Consider the following 17,327-nt stretch of genomic DNA (forward strand, 5'->3'; position numbering starts at 1 on the left):
TGGTGATTTTCAACCGGGTAAACAGAGCTGAAATACCAGTGCACGACCAAAATTCCTTGTCCTGAGCTTGCTGAGTTATTTCCTTTGCCATGAGCAGAAAATGCTGTGCTTGGTGAGTTTATTGAACCTCTGGTCACAGAGGGTTTGACCTCTGTGCAGCATCTGATGAGAGGATTTTGGTTTTTTGCCCCAAAAAAGTGCGATGGGGGCCGGATTTTAGGTTCTTTCTCTCCCCTGGCATGAAATTTTCCAAACTGCTGCTGAAAGGTGAAGCAGCATTGGGAGCTCTCCGGGGGGATGGTTATTTCCATCCTGTCTCCAGCACGTTCCCCTGGGTGTGCTGTGTTTGACGAGGCAGGAGGCAGCTGGCACTGCTGCCGTGTCCCCGTGGGACCCTCTGCAGCCGAGTCCCCTCCTGGCACAGCGTGCCCAGGGCTGGCACTGGGGTTCTGGGGGCTCTCACCCCACACTGGTGCCTGTGCCTGTGTGTTTGGGGAGCAGGGACTGCCCTGGGCGAGCTGTGGGGCTCAGGGCAGGCTGAATGTGGTGTTGGTGAGAGCAGCTCTGCTCCTGCCATAAAACTCCATCCATGAGGGGCGTGAGGCTTAGGGGGTTCAGGGAGGAATCTGAGAGGATGGGGGGTGCTGGGAGGCAGGGTTGCTGCTTTTCCTAGAACCTGGCCCTGGGAAGGTGCCAGATTATTCTCTTTTCTGACCCAGAGATGGGGCAACTGAGAAGTGCTTTAAAAACTTGTATTCTATTTTTAACAATACTAACAATACAATAACAATATTCTACTTTAACAATAAAATGTTGTACTGAGTTTCAGTACCAAAAAAAATTCCATAATTAAATGTTACTCCCCATCATCCTATATACAGAAACTCAAGTTTGCAGTGCAATTGCACTACCGCAGTACCCCCTAAAAATAAAATTACTTACCTAAGTAAATTCCCACAGGAAGGGGAGTGATGTGCTTGGGGAGAAGCCTCCAAGCCCCAGGCCAAGGGAAGTGTTTGTGTGCCCAGGCTGTGGCAGGGCTGGAAGGACACCTCAGAGATGGGAGCACACCTCATTTGGCTGATTGCTGGGGGAAGGGCCCTCGGTGGTGCCAGAGGCATGACAGGGCTTGGATTGGGATTTGGGGCAGTGAAACTTATGCCTTGTGCAGGCTGCCCTAGAGCAGAGGCTGGACAGAGCTAAAGAATAAAGCAGGGATTTATTAAAAGGCCTCAGTGGATGCACCTTGGGCAGCACCAGAGCTCAGCCAGGGCTGCACCCAAGATGAACCAAAATGGTCCCAAAATGCACGAGCGCTCCCGGGGGCTCTCACTGTGATCAGTTCTGCTCCATTTGCACATTGCAGTTCATTGTCCAATTCCAGCTCCAGCCCATGCAGTCCCATCTTGCTTGTTTTTCTCTCTTCAGCCCACGTTGTTTGTGCTCTTGGGCCTGAGATCTGGATCATTTGTCCTTGGTCCCCAGCTGGAGAAGGAATTGTTTTGTCTCCCTGCTCTGTGAAGAGAGCTCACCATCCCCTCTTATGAAGCTCAGAAGTGCACACTGAAGCAGCACAGAATCTGAAAAATATAACAGCTAAAACCTGAGGCATCAAAACAGACTGTGCAGGGCTATGTGGTGGGAGAATAATGTTCCTGCTGTGCCCCCTGGGGACTCACTCACTCCAGGTGTGTCCTGGGGAGGTTGGAGTGTCTCTTGTTCCCCTTCAAGCAGGGAATGAGTCCAGGCTGGCAGGAGCTGGGCAGGCATTGCTGGCAGGGATTTCAGTGCCTGCACACCCTGGGATGAGGAGGGGAAGGGTGGGCAGGGATCCCCAGCCCTGAGCTTTCCCTTTCTGGGGCTGTGGGCAAGGAAGGTTTTGTGGGAACATGTGTGGTGCTTGGCTGGGAGAGGCTGGAGATGCAGAGCTGGAACTCAGTTTGCTGTGGCTGCATCTTGTCGGTGCTGCTGCCATCCTCTTCCTGAGGCAGGAAAATGAGATTCATTTTCCAGCAGGGATAAAACCCCCATCCCCCTGGCCCCTGGTGCTGGGGGAGGCTGTGACCATCCTTTGCTGACTCCAGCATGAGCCAAGAGCTTTGGGGATGAGCATCCATCCTCTCCACTCTCGCCACTTCCCTTCCCTTCCCATCCAGCCACAGCTGTGCCCAGTCAGACACAGCTCCTGGACTGGCACAGAGCAACCAGAAAACCACGAGGGGCTCAGGACCCTCCCCACTGCTCCCTTTCTTTGACATCAGCAGTGGAAGGGTTACAACAAAATCCTTCTGTGCAGAGCTTCTGGAATTCCAGCTCCTCAGTGTGCTGGAGAGAAACGCAGCAGGAATTGGAAATATTTGACCTCAGTAATGGGGTGGCATTGCTGGACATTATTTTGGACATGGTTCATGGAGCCTGGGGGTGCGAGGGCAGCTCTGGGTGCTGCAGCCTTGGGGTCACACGAGGACACCACGGGGAAGGCAGGGATGCTGCTCCAGCCTTGTCTTGTTGAGGAAAGGGGTGGACCTCTTCTGGTGGATGCTCCTGGGGAGCAACCAGCCCTCCTGCATCATGTGGAGGCTCCTTCCTTGCCCTCCCACTGCTGCTCCTGTCTCTCTCAGAGCTCACGGTGACATCCTGTGGTTTCTGTGTCCCTTGAGGAGCTGGCACAGGGCTGGCCATGGGGACAGGAGTCTGCTGTGACAGCTGGGCTGTGCTCCCCAGCTGCTTCCTTCACAGCCTCTGATCCCTTTCTAATCATCTGCCGAGCTGAGTCAGTTCAGCCAGGCAGCAGCAAAGCCAGGTGAGGAAATGCCTCTCAGGGAGCTGAATCGGCTCCCTGAAGCACCAAACGACCTTTAGATCTAAATTAAAGGAGTGAAAGCAGTTCCCTGGTTTTCAGCTCATCTTCCTCAGCCAGTGCTGACCTGTTCCAGTGCCAGGATGAGGAATCACCTTCTGCAGTGGCTGCCGTGCAGGTGCTGTGTGGACCTTCCCCTGCTCAGCTCCTTCCTCCTGCACTTGTGGCTCCCCTTGGGCATCCTGCAGTGCTGACAGCTGGAGAAGGTCCCTTCCTGGTCCTGGCAGCTGCATTTTCAGCTGGGAAAGACAGCCTGGAGCCTTAGGATTGCCTGAATGTACCCAAACCAGGCATTCAGCATGGCCTGGATCCCCAGCATGAGCCCCAGGTGTTTTCCAGCCCGATGGGACACACCCTTGTTAGATGGGAAATAACCTGGAGCGTCACTGAAAAGCACTTTGGTTCTTTTGGGGCACTTTAATTGACTTTGCACCCCTGCAGCAGCACAGGAGCCACTCGGGCAGCGCTGCTGCAGCCGCCCCCGGCGCAGGGCAGTGTTTCAGTCACTCCTGCAGTGACAGTGGCACGGCTGCCACCTCTCTACTGGAATTTTGCGTGCACGTGCTCGGCCCCGTGCTCCTGGTACTCGCCCTTCGTCATCCACGTGTGCTGGAAGGACGTGAGCGAGGCTGCCATGGAGCCCCCGGCCCAGGCTGCCGTGCCCCTCCTGGGGTTCGCCAGGACCTCGATGTGGACACCCGCTCCTTGGAAAAGGAAGTTCAGCTCCAAGCACATCCTCTCGGGAAAGCCAGGGAACATGGAGGAGCCGCCCGAGAGCACGATGTTGCCGAGCACGTGCCTGCTGGCGTGCTCGGGCACCGTCTGGAGGCTCTGGCCGGCCAGCTGGGGCAGCCCGGGGCAGCTGAGCTGCAGCAGCTCCGGCCGGAACAGCGGCTCCGGGCAGCAGAAGCGCTCCTTGCCCAGGGTGATCCAGTGCCCGTCGGGGGTCTGGAATCTGGCTGGGTGATGGGACCCCTTCTCCCGGAGGTCTCCCTCGTAGTCCAAGGACACGTAGCAGCATTGCTCCTTCAGCTGGGTCAGCACCTTCTTGGGCAGGGCCTGCGGCGCTGCGGGCTCCGTGGGGCTCTGCAGCAGCAGCTGGTGCAGGTGCCCGGACAGGTGGTCCCCGGCCACCCCCAGGCAGCGGGTGCCCTTCCTCAGGGTCTGGCCCCCACAGACGGAGGTGACGTGGGACACCGCCGCCCCGGCCTCCACGGCCAGCCCGGTGACTCTGCCGTGGGCGCAGAGCGACAGGAAGCCGGTGTTGGCCACGTGCAGGGCGGGCACCCCGAGGCTCTCGAACAGCACCTCGGCCGCCTTCGCCCTGTCGGAGGCAGGGCAGGACGGGGACTCAGCCAGGAGCACCGGGTGCTCCTCTGGGGACACTCTGAGGCAGCAGCACAAGAGGTGGCTCCACAGGGTTTTCATGCCGTCCCAGTCCTCCACGCGGCCGTACTTGAGCGGGCAGCGCCGGGGGGCTGCGGCCCAGCATGGCGGGCTCTCCGTGGCAGGGCAGTGCTGCCGGGCGTCCCACGGGGTGCCCGCGCTGCAGGGGTGCCCCAGCACCGTCCTCAGCACGCACTGGGGCTGCTCCTGGCCCGCAAAGCCCCCTCGCGTGAAGCGGCTGCCGCTGTCTATGACCACCGCGGGCTTCAGCATGGCTGGCGCTCCGCAGGGATGCCGGGCACGCAGGGAGAGCCTGCAGTGGGACAAGAGGGGTCTGGTGAGGGCAAACCAGGCCCAGGTGCCTGCTCTGCAACGGGGGCTGGCTCAGCCCCACTGCAGGACAGCGGTGTCTGCTCTAGAAGCGTCTGGGTATGTCCCTCCTGTCTCCTCACTCCCCCTCTCGCTGAGCGTCCCTGCTTGGGTACCTTGTCTCCATGCCCAGAGGTTTTCTAACAGTGCAAGGACAGAACCTGAGGTGGTTTTAAGGAAGCAAGTGAACACTGGACCGGAAAGTTGAGTGGTTGGACCAAATCTTGGGCTGTACCTGAAGGAGAGGGGCCAGAAGGTCAAAGGAAGTGACTCTTCTCATCTACTCTGCTCTTGTGAGACCCCGTTTGGAATATTGTGCACAGTTCTGGTGTCTCCAGCATAAGGAGGACACAGAACTGTTGGAGCAATTCCAGAGGAGGTCACAGAGTTGCTGAGGGCACTGGAGCACCTGCCCTCTGGAGACAGGCTGAGAAAGTTGGGGCTGTTGAGGCTGGAGAAGAGAACGTTGCGTGGAGACTTCCCAGCACCTTCCCAAAGTGTGAAGGGGCTGCAGGGAAGTGGGAGAGGACTCTTTGTCAGGAACTGTAGGGACAGGACAAGGGGAATGGGATCAAACTGAAAGAGGGTAAATTTAGGTTGGGTATTAAATGCAAGAAGTTCTTTACTGTGAGGGTGCTGAGGCCCTGGCACAGGGTGCCCAGAGAAGCTGTGGTTGCCCCTGGATCCCTGGCAGTGCCCAAGGCCAGGCTGGACAGGGCTTGGAGCACCCTGGGACAGTGGAAGGTGTCCCTGCCCATGGCAGGGGGGCATTGGAACTGCATGATCTCTGAGGTCCATTCCAATCCCTTAACATCCTATGATTCTGTAAATGCTGCTGCCAGCAGAGCCCATAGCACACAGAGAGGAGCTGAGAGGAGGGTGCCTCTGTGTGTGTCCAGGCCCTGGAGGAGCTGCCAGCACCCAGGGGGCCACCACAGCTCCCAGCCTTGTCCCCAAGCCCTGCAGTGAGCAGAGCAGGGTGTGAGCGGGTGGCACAAGGGGTGCTGTGCCAGCCCCGGGGCCCTCCCTGGGCCTGGGGGCTGTCCCTGAGAGTGACCTTCACCTGGTGGCTTGTGTCCATCTGCCCTCCTCCACGGCTCCCGGAGCTGGCAGTGCCGGCCCAGGGCTGGCAGTGCAGGGCGGCCCATGGAACCATGGCTGCATTCCCTGTTGTGATCTCACAGCAATGCACCCCGAGGGGTCTTCTGCCCCACAGCCTCACTTCTGCCCTCAGGTGTCGCTTTCAGTGATGATTAAAATTGGACTGAACCCCACCCGTTTGGTTTATTGGAGGGACAGCCCTTTCCAGGTGTGGCTCTGCTGCCCTGCACAGAGGCAGATCTGACAGAGCCTCTCTCCTCTCCCCCAGAGGTACGAGACGGCCTCAAAGATGGAGCAGTTCCTGACGCGGTTCCTGCTGCGGGAAACCATGCACCAGCTGCAGTCCCTGCAGGCGTCCCTCGAGTGCGCCGTGGACACGGTGGAGGAGCAGGCCGGACGGGAGAGGTACCGGTACCGGGCCGGGACGTGCTGCTCCCCCTGTCCCCAGCCCCCTCCTCACTGGGAGGACAGCCAGGAGCCCTCTCCCAGCCCAGTGTGGAGCTGACGCCTCTAGGAATGACTTCAACCCCTCCTTTTGCTTTTTTGTTTTGTTTTAATTCCAGAAAGGAGATCAAGAAATCGGAGGCTTCCATTGGCCTGAGGTCAGGGAGGCGGTGTGGGCGCAGGGGACAGAAGAACGTCTGCCTGTCCCCAACAGACCCCTACTCTGGGATGCTGACCACAGGTACCTGCTGTTCCTCAGGTTCTTTGTGTGCTGCTGGAGCCCGGAGGAGCTGTGGGACCAGCACAGAATCACAGAATCAGTGATGTGGGAAAAGATCTCCAAGATCGAGTCCAACCATTCTCCCAGCGCTGCCATGGCCACCACTAACCCGTGTCCCCAAGTGCCACATCTCCAGCAGCACTGGGCAGTGAGGGCTCCTCCAGGGTGGAGTGTGATGCATCTTGTCCAGATGCCATCTGGAGCTTCTGGGGGATGTTGTATCTCTTGGGCAGTAGGAAAAAAAAATCTAGTTTTTTGGATTAAATCAGAGGTTTAGAAGATTTTGTGGGTTTTGGGTCCTGAGCAAGCTTTGGCCGTGACAAATCTGAGCTTATTTTGGGTGACCCCTCTGTGCCCTTTGCCCTGCAGGTGTTTGTGTCGAGGACAACAGCCAGTGGATGGCTCAGATCAACAGGCTCCAGCAGCTCATCGAGAAGCTGGAGTGCAAGGTGTGTGCCCAGGGGGGTGCTGGGGTTGCCCCACACCTGGGCACGGCCACATCAGTGCTGGGACCCCTCCTGTGCCAGCAGCCCCCCTCCTCAGCCCTGGCATTGTCACAGAGCTGCACCCACACACCGGCCCCAGCCCTGCGTCCCCTTCCCCTGCACTCTGCTGAGCTCTCCTGGCTTCCCCGGGGTGCTGAGGAGTCCCTCGGGCCCCTCTGACCCCACAGGGGTGCAGGGCACAGCCCTGCCCTCCCCCAGCTAGCACAGGGGGTGTCCCTGGGGCGGTACCCAGCTGTCACCGGGGTCGGTGCCTGTCCTGCTGCAGAGCTCTCCCGGTACCTCTGCTTTTACCCAGTACCTCTGGTTTTACGCAGTACCTCTGCTTTTACCCAGTACCTCTGGTTTTACCCAGTAACTCTGGTTTTACCCCGGTGCTAACGCAGAGCCCACGCCTGGAGCCGCTGAAGGAGGAAGCCATGTGCAAAGGACAGGATGCAGTAAGTCCCTGTCCCTGTCCCTGTCGCTGTCCCTGTCCCTGTCCCCGTCCCCGTCCCCGTCCCCGTCCCCGTGGTTTGCAGTGACGCTGCCCCTGTGCCCAGCCTGGGCAGCTCTGCTGTGACCCGCTGATGGAGCAGGCTGGATTCAGGGCTGGGACCATCCAGGGGACAAATGCAGCTCCCTCGTGTCCCTGCCAGCCCGGGCAGTGCCCGCTGCCAGCCCAGAGGAATGCGACCCTCTGCTCGTGAGAGCCCAGATCCCCCAGGAGTGCTGGGGGTGCCCACAGACCCAGGTGGGGGGTCCCGAGCCCCTTTCTGTGGGGGATCTGCAGCCGGACCCCACGGGGGAATGGAGCATCTCCCGCTGGTGGGGTCCCTGTAAGGACAGCCTGTCCAGGTGGGGAGAGGCCGCTTTGTGTCCCCGTTGTCCCCAGCACGGTGATGCCAGACCCACTGCGGTGGCACAGGATCGCACACGGGGGGGAGCAGGGAGGGCACGAGGGGACAGCCCCTGACGCCGTGCTGTCCCTCGGCAGCACATCCTGGTGGCCAAGAGGCAGATCTCGGTGGCCACGAGCAGCATCGAGGAGTTCCGGCAGGCGTTCCGCTCCTACACCGAGGGCACGGCCGGGCACAGCAGCTGCCTGCAGTAAGTGGGGTGTTTTGGGGGTGCTCTGGGGGGTGCCCCCCCCAGAAACGGGGGTTTTAACACCCTCGGGGGACACAAGGGTTTGTGAGGAGTGTTTAGTGTGCTGGCCAGGGCAGGATGGTGTCACTGGTGCAGCAGTACCCTCCCATCTGCTGCAGCTATTCCCAGTAAGAACCAGTGCCTGGCCAGGAGCGGGGGGTTGTGCCTGCACGAGTGGCTGTGGCGTGTTCCTGTAAGCGAAGGCACGAGCTCCTCCAGCCCTGAAGGACTCAAATGCCATGGGAAGGTCAAGGGCAGGGCTCCTGCAGAGCTCCGATTGATGGAGAGCCTGTGAGAAGCTGCCACGGGCAGCTGAAGCTGCCCCTGGGTGAGGCCAAGGCTGCCCCAGAGCCCTGCTGTGCCTGCAGGGACATGGCAGTGCCAGCCTGGCCCTGATGGCACAGCTGCTCCCTTCCCCTGTCCCACGGGACACTCCAGGCCGCCTCCTGCAGGGAATGCTCCTGCTGTTCCCGTTTCAAGTGTCCTTTCTCAGCTCTTCACGTTCAACAGCACAAATTCACATTTTCAGTCCAAACAAAAGGAAGATGCTCGCTGTGACACGTGTGGTGGAGAGAATGGGAGGCTTTTTCTTTGGAATTGATGGGCTTTTTTGTCATCAGGGCTATTTGTGGAGACAGCGGGGTGGCGTGGCGTGGGCTGGCTCTCCACGTGAGCCCAAAGCTGGAGCCGAGCCCGGGGATGCTCCGTGGGGCTGGGTCCCTCCAGGGAACGGCAGAGCCCCGTGTGGGAGCAGGGGACGCAGCCTCAGAGCTGCTGGGTGACACGCTGTGCTGTCCCCCCGGGGCTTGGCCCCCTCCAGCAGCTGCAGGAAAGGCTGGTCCTCAGCTGGAATTGCTGCTGCTGCAGCCCAGCACAGCTGCTTCCCCTGGCCCTGCACTCCCAGCACTGCAGTTACCCCTGGCTGCCTCCCCAGCACCAGCCCCAGCCTCTCCTGGGCACGAGGGAATGTGGGAAGCAGCACTCTGGGGACAGAGAGCTGTGGGTTTGTGCCGTGAGCCCAGCTCCTGCCCCCGTGCCTCAGTTTCCCCCGTGTGAAGGGTGACACACACCTACTCCAAGGGGCTGGCAGGATGAGCTGTGTCAGTGCTGGGGAGGAGTAAGAAATAATAAAACACAGAACGTGCTGGCTCCTGGGCAGCAGCAAGGACCAGTGTAAGAGCTGTAAAGCTCCCCTGGCACCTGGACACAGGAGCTGTGGAGCAGGATTTGGGTTCGGGATCCTCTGGAGCTGTTCACAAAGCGTGAATGCACCCAAACTGTGCTTTGGGAGCCTCGTGAGAGCCTGGTGGGCACAGCAGTGCCCTGCTGCCCCAGGCTGCGGGGGCACACGTGTCCGTGCCGTGCCAGGGCCGTGCCAGGGCCGTGCCAGGGCCGTGCCAGGGCCGTGCCAGCCTGCCCAGCCCGGCTCTGGGTTGCTCTGTCCCCACAGTGTCTCTGCCTGCAAGCTGACGGACGAGGCCTGCTTCATCCTGTACGAGTTCTGGCAGGACGTGACCTCCTGGAGAAGGTGGGGCAGTGCCCGTGGGTGGGGCTGGGGGGCTCTAAGGGGTGCCCACTGCTCCCTTCCCTTGCCCAGCCTGTGCCACTGCTCTGCCCTGTGAGCCCTGGGGCCATCTGCAGCTCACAGGGGTGAACACCCCGATAAAGGACTTGGGGAGCAGGGCAGGAGCTGGTGCTGGGGGTGCAGAAGCTGCCCTGTCCCTGTGTGTGGGCAGAGGGCCCTGGCACCACATCCCCCTGACCCTACACCTTGTTTTACAGCCACTTGCAGTCCAGCTGCAGCAAGACTTTCCAGCAGTCCATCCTCAGCTTGCTGGAGTCCCCGGAGCTGCTGACCACCATGCTCTTCCCAGGTGAGGGTGCCTCAGTGCTGCTCTGGGTGTGCTGCACAGGGCAGGAGCAGGGCAGGAGCAGGCACTGTGGCTCCCTTCAGAGCAGAAAATTGGTTTGGGGTGACCTAAATGAAGTTTTTCAAGCCTCAGGGTGAGACCCGTTGTCCCCAGCAGGTTTGGGTGTGAGCTGGGGTCTGTCCCCTGCCCAAGGGTGCTCTCCAGTGGGGACAGCCAGGAGCAGGGACACTGCCCGGGTAGCAGATAAGCTGAGTCCTGTCCCAAATACACCTGGTGCCTCGTTTTGTGTTTCTCCTGAGCCCTGAACGTGCTCTGCAGAGCGCTGCTGCTGCCAGGTCAGTGCCAGGGGCTGCATGCAGGGTTACAGCCCAGCGCTGGGGCCGGGCAGGCCAGCACAGGGAACGTGCACGTTCCCAGGGTGCCAATGCAAATGGAACCAGGAGTGGGAACTGGGAACCAAAGTCAGCCCTGGTTTGCTTTCAGGGATCACTTCAGAGTCTTGTAAAATATTAGTCCATAAAACATGGATTAATTTGGACTGAAGCCTGCTGCTCCCGACTTGCCAGTCCCACTGACCACATTCCCAGTGCTCTCCTGCAGAAGTTGCCACAGTTCCAGGGGATCACCCCTCTCCAGGCTCCCTGCCCGGGGCGGGGTGGGTGCTTTAGAGCCAGAGACCTGCAGGGTCAGGTCTCCCATCTCTGCCACCCCAAATCCCCATTCCCCGTTTCACACCGCCCTCACCTCCCTGCTTTCCCTCTCTTCCCAGCTTCCTGGTGGATCATGAACAACAACTGACCCGGGGCAGCATCTCCAGGACACCATCAGCATGCGGGAGGACGTGGAGCCCTGGGCACAGCCTTTGTCACCTTTGTCACCTCCCTGTCCCTCCATTCCCTCCTGTGGCCAGCGGGGGCTGCCTGCCCTCGGCCCTGCCAGCGTTTTGCTCCTTTGCTCTTTTCATGTTAATTTATTTCTTTATCCTGCTCCTAAGCCAGTGTCCGAGCTGCCTGGGGGAGCCGTGGGTGGGGGGTGGCCTGGCCCTTGGGGGAGCTCTGCGCTGGTGCCCAGGAGCCCTCAGCCCCTCGTGCACTCAGCTCCTCCTGCTCCTGGCTCTGAGGCTGCCCAGGGATGGGCAAGGGGACACGGCCCTGGCCAGCTGTGACATCCTGCCCAGGGAGCCAGCTGGCCTGATACGGATTGTGAAGAGTGTTTCACAGGGGAAAAATATTTCATGAAGTGCTGCTGGCAAGGGGTACCTGATCATGCCCTGCCACGCTGGCAGCGTGCGCTGTGGCTTTGCGGTTGGCTTTGTGCCCCACCAGCTGTGCCCACGGCTGAACCTGTCCCCAGCACATCCCACTCCCCGGGAAGGCCAGAGTGGCTCCAGTCTGCTGCTTCCTCAGTTCCCCTAAACCAGCCTTGGCACTGGGCAGTGGTGCCAGAAGCTGGAGCTGAGGTAATGGGGAGGGGTCTGGGGTGAGGGGCACTAAGTGAGGGGGGAAGGCTGGAACAGATCCCACCTGCTCCAGGGTGGCACTGGGGGTTTCCTCAGTGGTGCTGCAGCAGCAGAAGCCTCTGCTGAGCTGGGAAAAAATGCATTGTCACAGCCAGTGTGGAGGGAATGGAGGGCACAGGGGGCAGGAGGGGGCAGCCACCCTCCTGGCCTGGAGAACATCATCCTTGTGCCCCTGCCTGTCCTCAATACCAGCGTGGCACCCCTAATCCTCACTCACCCGGGACCTGCTACCACCCCCAACCTCTTCTCCCACTGCCTGTGGGTGCTGCTCCACCAGAAACGTTAATTTGAGTGTTTCTGCCCCAGTCCCTGGATGCAGGCAGGAAAACCTGTGCCTGAAGGGGCACAGCTGCCTCCTGGGGACCCCTCATACACACTGTGCTGGGCAGGTCACGGTGGCACTGCTGGCCCCAGGGGGTGACAGCACAGGAGGGGTCACTGGCTTTTAGGGTGCTTGTTTTGCTCCAGCAGAAGCTGCCTGGTTTGGGGTGCCAGGGGCTGAGCTGGCTGATGCCAGGAGCAAGCTGCAGAGATGGGATCAGGGAAGCTCCTGCTTGGAGGGACAGCAGCTGCTGCTGCCAGCCCAGCTGGGCACTGCCAGACCCAGCCCAGGGCAGGCTCAGCACCCAAACCACAAATGGCTCTCCCAGAGGTGGGGTGGCAGAGCCTGTCCCTGTTCCCAAGGGCACCCACCCCGCAAGCACCCCGTTGTTTTCCTGATTATCAATCCCTGCTGCTTTCCCTGGCCAAAGCCAGGATTTGCTGTGCCCATGGGGCAGCTGCTGGGCCCAGGGCTACATTCCTGCCCCGGGAAGTGACAAACAAGGGATGCAGGGATGCAGCACCCTGGGCCATCAGGAAGGGACAGGCTGGGCCAGGGCACAGCCAGGCTGGGTCAGAGAGGGGATGCAGAGCTGCAGCAGGCACTGGTTTGGGATTCCTGAGCTGCCTCCCCAGCCCCGTGTGGGGTTCACCCCTCAGTTTTGGGTTTCTTCACCACTGGATGAATGTTTGCAGCAGCCTGGAGACCAAAATCCTCAGATTAAGCCAAGGTGTGGGCAGGGGGCAGCCCTGGGGGGCACAGGCCTGGCAGTGGCAGCCAGCTGAGACAGCACCCTGCAGGCTGCTCTGTGCTCACATAAAAAGAAATAATTTTTCAAAAGCGCAGAAAACAACAACACACTGAACTATGAACTCAGAGAAATCACTGAGGATAGGGCTGAACTCCAGCTCTGCCTGCACCTGCTCCCAGGCTTTGCCCACAGCACCACCACCACAGGGGAGGCAATTTTTGTCCCTAAATGTCCCCTGGCCAAGGCCAAGGTGTGGCAGTGTTCCCCAAAAACCCCAAGAGCTGCCTGAGCACTGCTGAAAACCTCTGCCCCTTCCCAGAGAGAAGGGGGAGCTGGAGGATGAATATAGTCTTTTTATTGACTACTTTTGAGTAGAACAAACTAAATACATCTGTAACAGTTTGGGCTCCTTTATACAGGACATTAAATAAGTTATGCACAGGAATGAAGTAACAAATTTCTATTACAGAATTAAATGTCAAAAAAAAAAAAATAGAAACCTTAACCCAATGTCTTCCCACACCCCAAGTTCACATTTATCATTCCATCTTTTAAAAAAAAACAACAAAAAAGAAGCAATCATTCTAATCATGACTGTTAGTATTTCATTCATTTACACTGGGGTTAATTTTAATACACGGCCATCAACGTTGCATGAGAATTATGGAAGACAATCTATTTACAAGCAACTCCTTCCAGCCCTGCCCTGCTCTCCCCTCCCACCCCAGCCTGAGCCTGGGGCTGCAGGTGAGGAGGGGATGTCACAAGCATGTGGGATTGACCTGAGGCTGTTCCAGAAGTGCCCCTTAGGGCAGGAAATCCCTTCCTGACAGCCCCAGGATGGGCTGCTGCAGGTCAGGGTGGCTCCAGTGCCACTGGGAGCTGCCTCAATGCCAGTGTGCTCCAGCACCGCCTCCTGGGGACACAGGGGAGACATCCCCAGGGCCACCGGAGCTGTCTTCAACACCAGGAGACCTCGTGGCTTTTTAATAAAACCTTGCAGACAGGGAATCACCAGCTCCATCCCACAACAGCAGCTTCCCAAGGAGCTTTCCCAAGGGGCCAGGGCTGGAGCAGCAGGTGATGTAATGTGACGACTCATTACAGCTCATTATTCGCCTCCAGTTGAAAAAGTGATCAAAAATCATTTGGGAATCACTTGCCTCATTGGGCTCCAGCCCAGCAGTGGCACACACACAGTCACAAACACGGCTCTGCTGAAGAGATGGATTTCTAGAGCCCCTGTGGGAGCTGGGAGCAGCTCCTGGAGGGCACGTCCCCTCCCTGCCACGGGCTGTGCCACTGCCACGCTGTGTGGCACTCCTGGCCAGCCCTGCTGCAGGGCTGTGCTGTCACAGCCTGCACTGCCCCGAGTCCCTCCAACCCCTCCTTCCCCCCACAGCAGGGACTCTGTGATGGACGGAGCTCCCCAGGCTGGCCCCTTCCCCAGGGACCTCGTGATCCTCTGCTTCTGGGATCCTCTGATCCTGTGGTTTCAGGATAACCTCTGAAGGAGGATGCACATCCCTGGGCATCTCTGGATGCAGCACTGCAGGAAGGCCCTGGAGCTGGGGATGAGAACAGACACAGGACACCCAGTCCTGCCTTTCTTTTACCAGTGTGGCCGACGTGAGTGGAGAGCACAGGCTGTAAACAACCCCTCGCACCAGCGAGGATCCCTGGGCTCAAAAACAACAGCAGGAACTCACAAACCAGCAGCTTCCAGGCAGTGAAAAAAACAAAACAACGGCCCCCAGGTGGAAAGGGCACCTGCACCCAGCCCAGATCTGCTGTGCACGTGTTCCCCCAGCACAGGCCCCACCCAGGAAACACCCAACTGTCTGTCTCACCACAGACCGGGATGAAATCCAGGCCATCCAGCTGTACCCCCCTGCCACTGCCTCTTGTTTTAGAGCAGACAAATCCTCTCCTCCCTCTCTGCAACCCTCAGCTGCCAGCCTGGAGGCAGGAGAAGTGGGCTCAGCTTTGGCCATTGCACAGAGGACGAGATGCTCCCGCTGGGAAATTGGCTCTGTTCTGTTCACAGCAACAACCGGCCCACACAGCCACCTGAGGCACAGCTGCCTGGGAGCAGGGAACAAACTCTGGATATCATGGAGGAAAGGTGGCAGAAGGAGGCAGTGGTGGCTCTGACACGTTGGGAAGCGAGCCCGAGCATGCCACAGGGACACGGGTCCCTGCTTGGGCACCACACTCTCAGCATCTTCGGCCAGTGCCAGCACTCTCCCCCCAGTCCAGGTCCCCCGAGCGGGTGCCCAGTGTCCCCCGGGTCCTGACGCTGCTCTGGTGTCCCCCTGAGAGGAGCAGGGAGATGCTGCAGGTGAGGCTCACCCCAGTTCACGAGCCACAAAGGAAAAGGCGGGATGAGAGGGCAAAGCCAGAGTGTCAGCACTCGGATAGGTCAAATATGTCAAGTGGTAACAGTTGCTCAGGGGCTTTTTCAGCTTAAAAAACCCCAGGGAACTCATCCAGTGGAGTGAAGCAAAGCCTCCCTCCTAGAGTCCGTTCGTGTCTATGGCTGTCACGGATGCTGGCGTGGAGGAGCGCGAGGTGGTGGCCGAGGTTTTCTCCAGGGCTGGGCTGGGGATGCTATCGAGGCTCTTGGCCGCCGCTGCCACCCGGCCCGTGGGCAGGGCCAGGGGCTTGCTCTGGCCGTGCAGGCCTTGCCCACAGATGCGGTGGTGCCTCTCCCAGTCCTTGTGCTGGCAGAAGGAGCCACAGTACCGGGCGATGTTGCAGCCGCTGCACGTCTCGCTGGCCTTGCGGCCGCAGTTCCAGCAGCTCTGCAAGACCAAAGACACCGTGCTTGAAAGGGGTTTTGTCTCCCTAAGAGCTGCAGGATGGTGCTGATTCAGCTCTGGAGGGGACTGTTCATCCCCTCTGGCCCAGATTTGAGAATATGAAAATGAGCAATCCATTAATTCCTGCTATTTCCCAGCTCTTTGCCAACGGTTCTAACCCCCGCAGCCGCTGTCACACTGCTCCAGGCACATCCTCTCCCCCTAGACCCACCCGAATGCAGAGAGGAAACAGCAGGCATGGACTGAAAAACACTCTGCAGATGCTGCTATTGGGCCTTTTTATTTCCTGCTTTAAGCAGCTCTATTTTGGTCTCGCTCCCAGCCAAGCGCTCTCCGCAGGGATCACGGCGCGCTGCACGGGCACCATTTGCTCCGCACCCTGCCTCACTGCACGAGAGGTTGGAGCAGGCCAATTCGGAAAAGCAAATGCTCATTTGAAAGCCTCCCAGCCAGGTGGAAGCAGTGCCAGAGCTTGAGCTTCAGCCTGGAAGGGGAGCAAAGCCCCTCTGGCCGCCGGGAGAGGTGTCAGCTGGTGCCACCGCTTCCCTCGGAGCATGGGGCAAGGGGCCAGCGCTGGGGCGAGGGCTGCAGCTGCTCCGGGGAGGGGAGGAACGGCGGAGCAGCTTCCCTGCAGCTGGACCAGGGCGTAGCAAACACATACTGGGGAGGGAAGCTCAGCTGAGGGAACACAGCTTCTGTCAGAGCTGGCCTTTGTGGGGACACGGCTGCTCCGACCACCATCAAAGAGCTGTGGGAGCGGGGTGCTGGGAGATGCTGGGCTCTACCAGGCAGCCCTGCCATGGGGAAGGGCTGGGAGATTCCCACTCCCAGCCTCAGCACTGGAGCCACCAGCTCACGGTGATGATTTATGGGCTGCCAGTGAAGCACCTGACTGGTTCACTTTGGAGTGAGCTGCTCCAGAGCCTCTGTGTCCCCAGGGGTCCTCCACCTTCCAGGAGAAACAGGACTTGTGTCCCAAAAGCCCCTACCAAAGGCTGTGGTAGCTCTTGGAAAACTGGGTCACTGCTTCACAGCTGTTTACACTTCAAGTGTTTTTCAACTGTGTTGCAAAGGTTACAAGATGTGCCAGAACACAGGACAGCTTTTAGACAGGGGCTCTTAGGGCTTGCACAGGGGTGCTCAGCAGCTCTCGAGGTCCCAGACTGCTCCTCAGCACAGCTGGAGGAGGAGGACACTCCTCTGCTATTCCCCTATGGAGAAATCACTACTTGCCTCATTCCTTCCATGGCTTCCTGAGCAGTTCCACCCACTCCCATCATGCGACTGGTGCGTTCAACCCTCAGCAATTTCATTAGGAACTGCAGTATGGATGTAACTCTCTGGAATGACACCTAGTAATTCCATGGTTCTGGCCACACTTCCTGAGCCCCAGCTGAGCTGAAACCCACCAGGAGGAGGGGATGGACCTGCTGCCCCCACACTCCAGCAGACCCAAAGAGCATGGTCCCATCAGATTTCTGCTCAGCAGACACAAACCCTCTGCTCTTGTATGTGTAGACAAATTAAAATATGGAGCAAAGCCCCCATGGATGGGATGTGGCAGTGCAGGAATGAGCCATGTGATTCCCCTTGCCCAAAATCTCAAAAACTCTACCAAGTGAACTTCCTGTTAAGCAACAGGGAGGGTGATTGATGACTGAAGAGTAGAACGAGATTCTCTGAGGCACCCATTCAGCACATGGCACTGGCTATGACAAACCAAGATCCATCCCATCCCTTCTTTTCCAACATGCAAGCGTGGTACAGACCACCAGGAATGTGCAAGAGCCTTTCCTGCAGCCCAGTTTCGGCCCTGCCCTATTTTCAAGCCCACAAACAGCAATTTCTTTCCTGCAATGATCAAGTACCCCACCATAATTTCTGAGCTAAACTGCTGCATGCACCAGCTTCCTTTTCTCTTTGCTTCTACACCTCTTTCAATCCCACAAAGTCCTTGGTGATTACACTGAG

The 17,327-nt window shown here is 58.9% G+C and overlaps 3 protein-coding genes across 9 annotated transcripts in view; 1 reads left to right on the forward strand and 2 right to left on the reverse strand.

Annotated features, from left to right (window-relative positions):
* NECAB3 (N-terminal EF-hand calcium binding protein 3) overlaps nt 1-10,935 on the forward strand; it is a 28,748-nt gene extending 17,813 nt beyond the window's left edge. The window contains exons 6-13 of the mRNA XM_068207466.1: nt 5,985-6,121; nt 6,280-6,401; nt 6,810-6,889; nt 7,330-7,383; nt 7,920-8,032; nt 9,522-9,599; nt 9,854-9,945; nt 10,712-10,935. Coding sequence (XP_068063567.1) covers nt 5,985-6,121; nt 6,280-6,401; nt 6,810-6,889; nt 7,330-7,383; nt 7,920-8,032; nt 9,522-9,599; nt 9,854-9,945; nt 10,712-10,740 — 705 coding nt within the window. The 3' untranslated portion in view covers nt 10,741-10,935. The remainder of the gene's footprint in view (nt 1-5,984; nt 6,122-6,279; nt 6,402-6,809; nt 6,890-7,329; nt 7,384-7,919; nt 8,033-9,521; nt 9,600-9,853; nt 9,946-10,711) is intronic.
* Nucleotides 3,258-5,745, reverse strand: ACTL10 (actin like 10). 2 transcript variants are annotated; one of them, XM_068207463.1, is made up of 2 exons: nt 5,679-5,745; nt 3,258-4,559 (listed from the first exon to the last, which is right to left on the reverse strand). In XM_068207463.1, exon 2 carries the CDS (start codon nt 4,517-4,519, stop codon nt 3,401-3,403), a length of 1,119 nt encoding a protein of 372 aa, XP_068063564.1. In that variant the 5' UTR covers nt 4,520-4,559; nt 5,679-5,745; the 3' UTR covers nt 3,258-3,400. The 2 variants fall into 2 exon arrangements, with proteins under 2 accessions (XP_068063564.1, XP_068063565.1); XM_068207464.1 differs by having other exon boundaries at nt 5,673-5,714.
* A 1,889-nt stretch (nt 10,936-12,824) lies between the features above and the next one.
* Nucleotides 12,825-17,327, reverse strand: part of CBFA2T2 (CBFA2/RUNX1 partner transcriptional co-repressor 2) — a 58,277-nt gene continuing 53,774 nt past the window's right edge. For all 6 annotated transcript variants that reach the window (XM_068207458.1, XM_068207456.1, XM_068207457.1 and 3 more), the window contains exon 11: nt 12,825-15,338. In XM_068207458.1, the coding sequence (XP_068063559.1) occupies nt 15,051-15,338 (288 nt within the window). In that variant the 3' untranslated portion in view covers nt 12,825-15,050. The remainder of the gene's footprint in view (nt 15,339-17,327) is intronic.

The sequence above is a fragment of the Anomalospiza imberbis genome, chromosome 17 (genome assembly GCF_031753505.1).
Source record: "Anomalospiza imberbis isolate Cuckoo-Finch-1a 21T00152 chromosome 17, ASM3175350v1, whole genome shotgun sequence".
NCBI classification, from domain to species: Eukaryota; Metazoa; Chordata; class Aves; order Passeriformes; family Viduidae; genus Anomalospiza; species Anomalospiza imberbis.

What these genes read in the sequence shown, in the direction of transcription:
- ACTL10 (XM_068207463.1), bottom strand. Translation starts at nt 4,519, where the DNA reads ATGCTGAAGCCCGCGGTGGTCATAGACAGCGGCAGCCGCTTCACGCGA.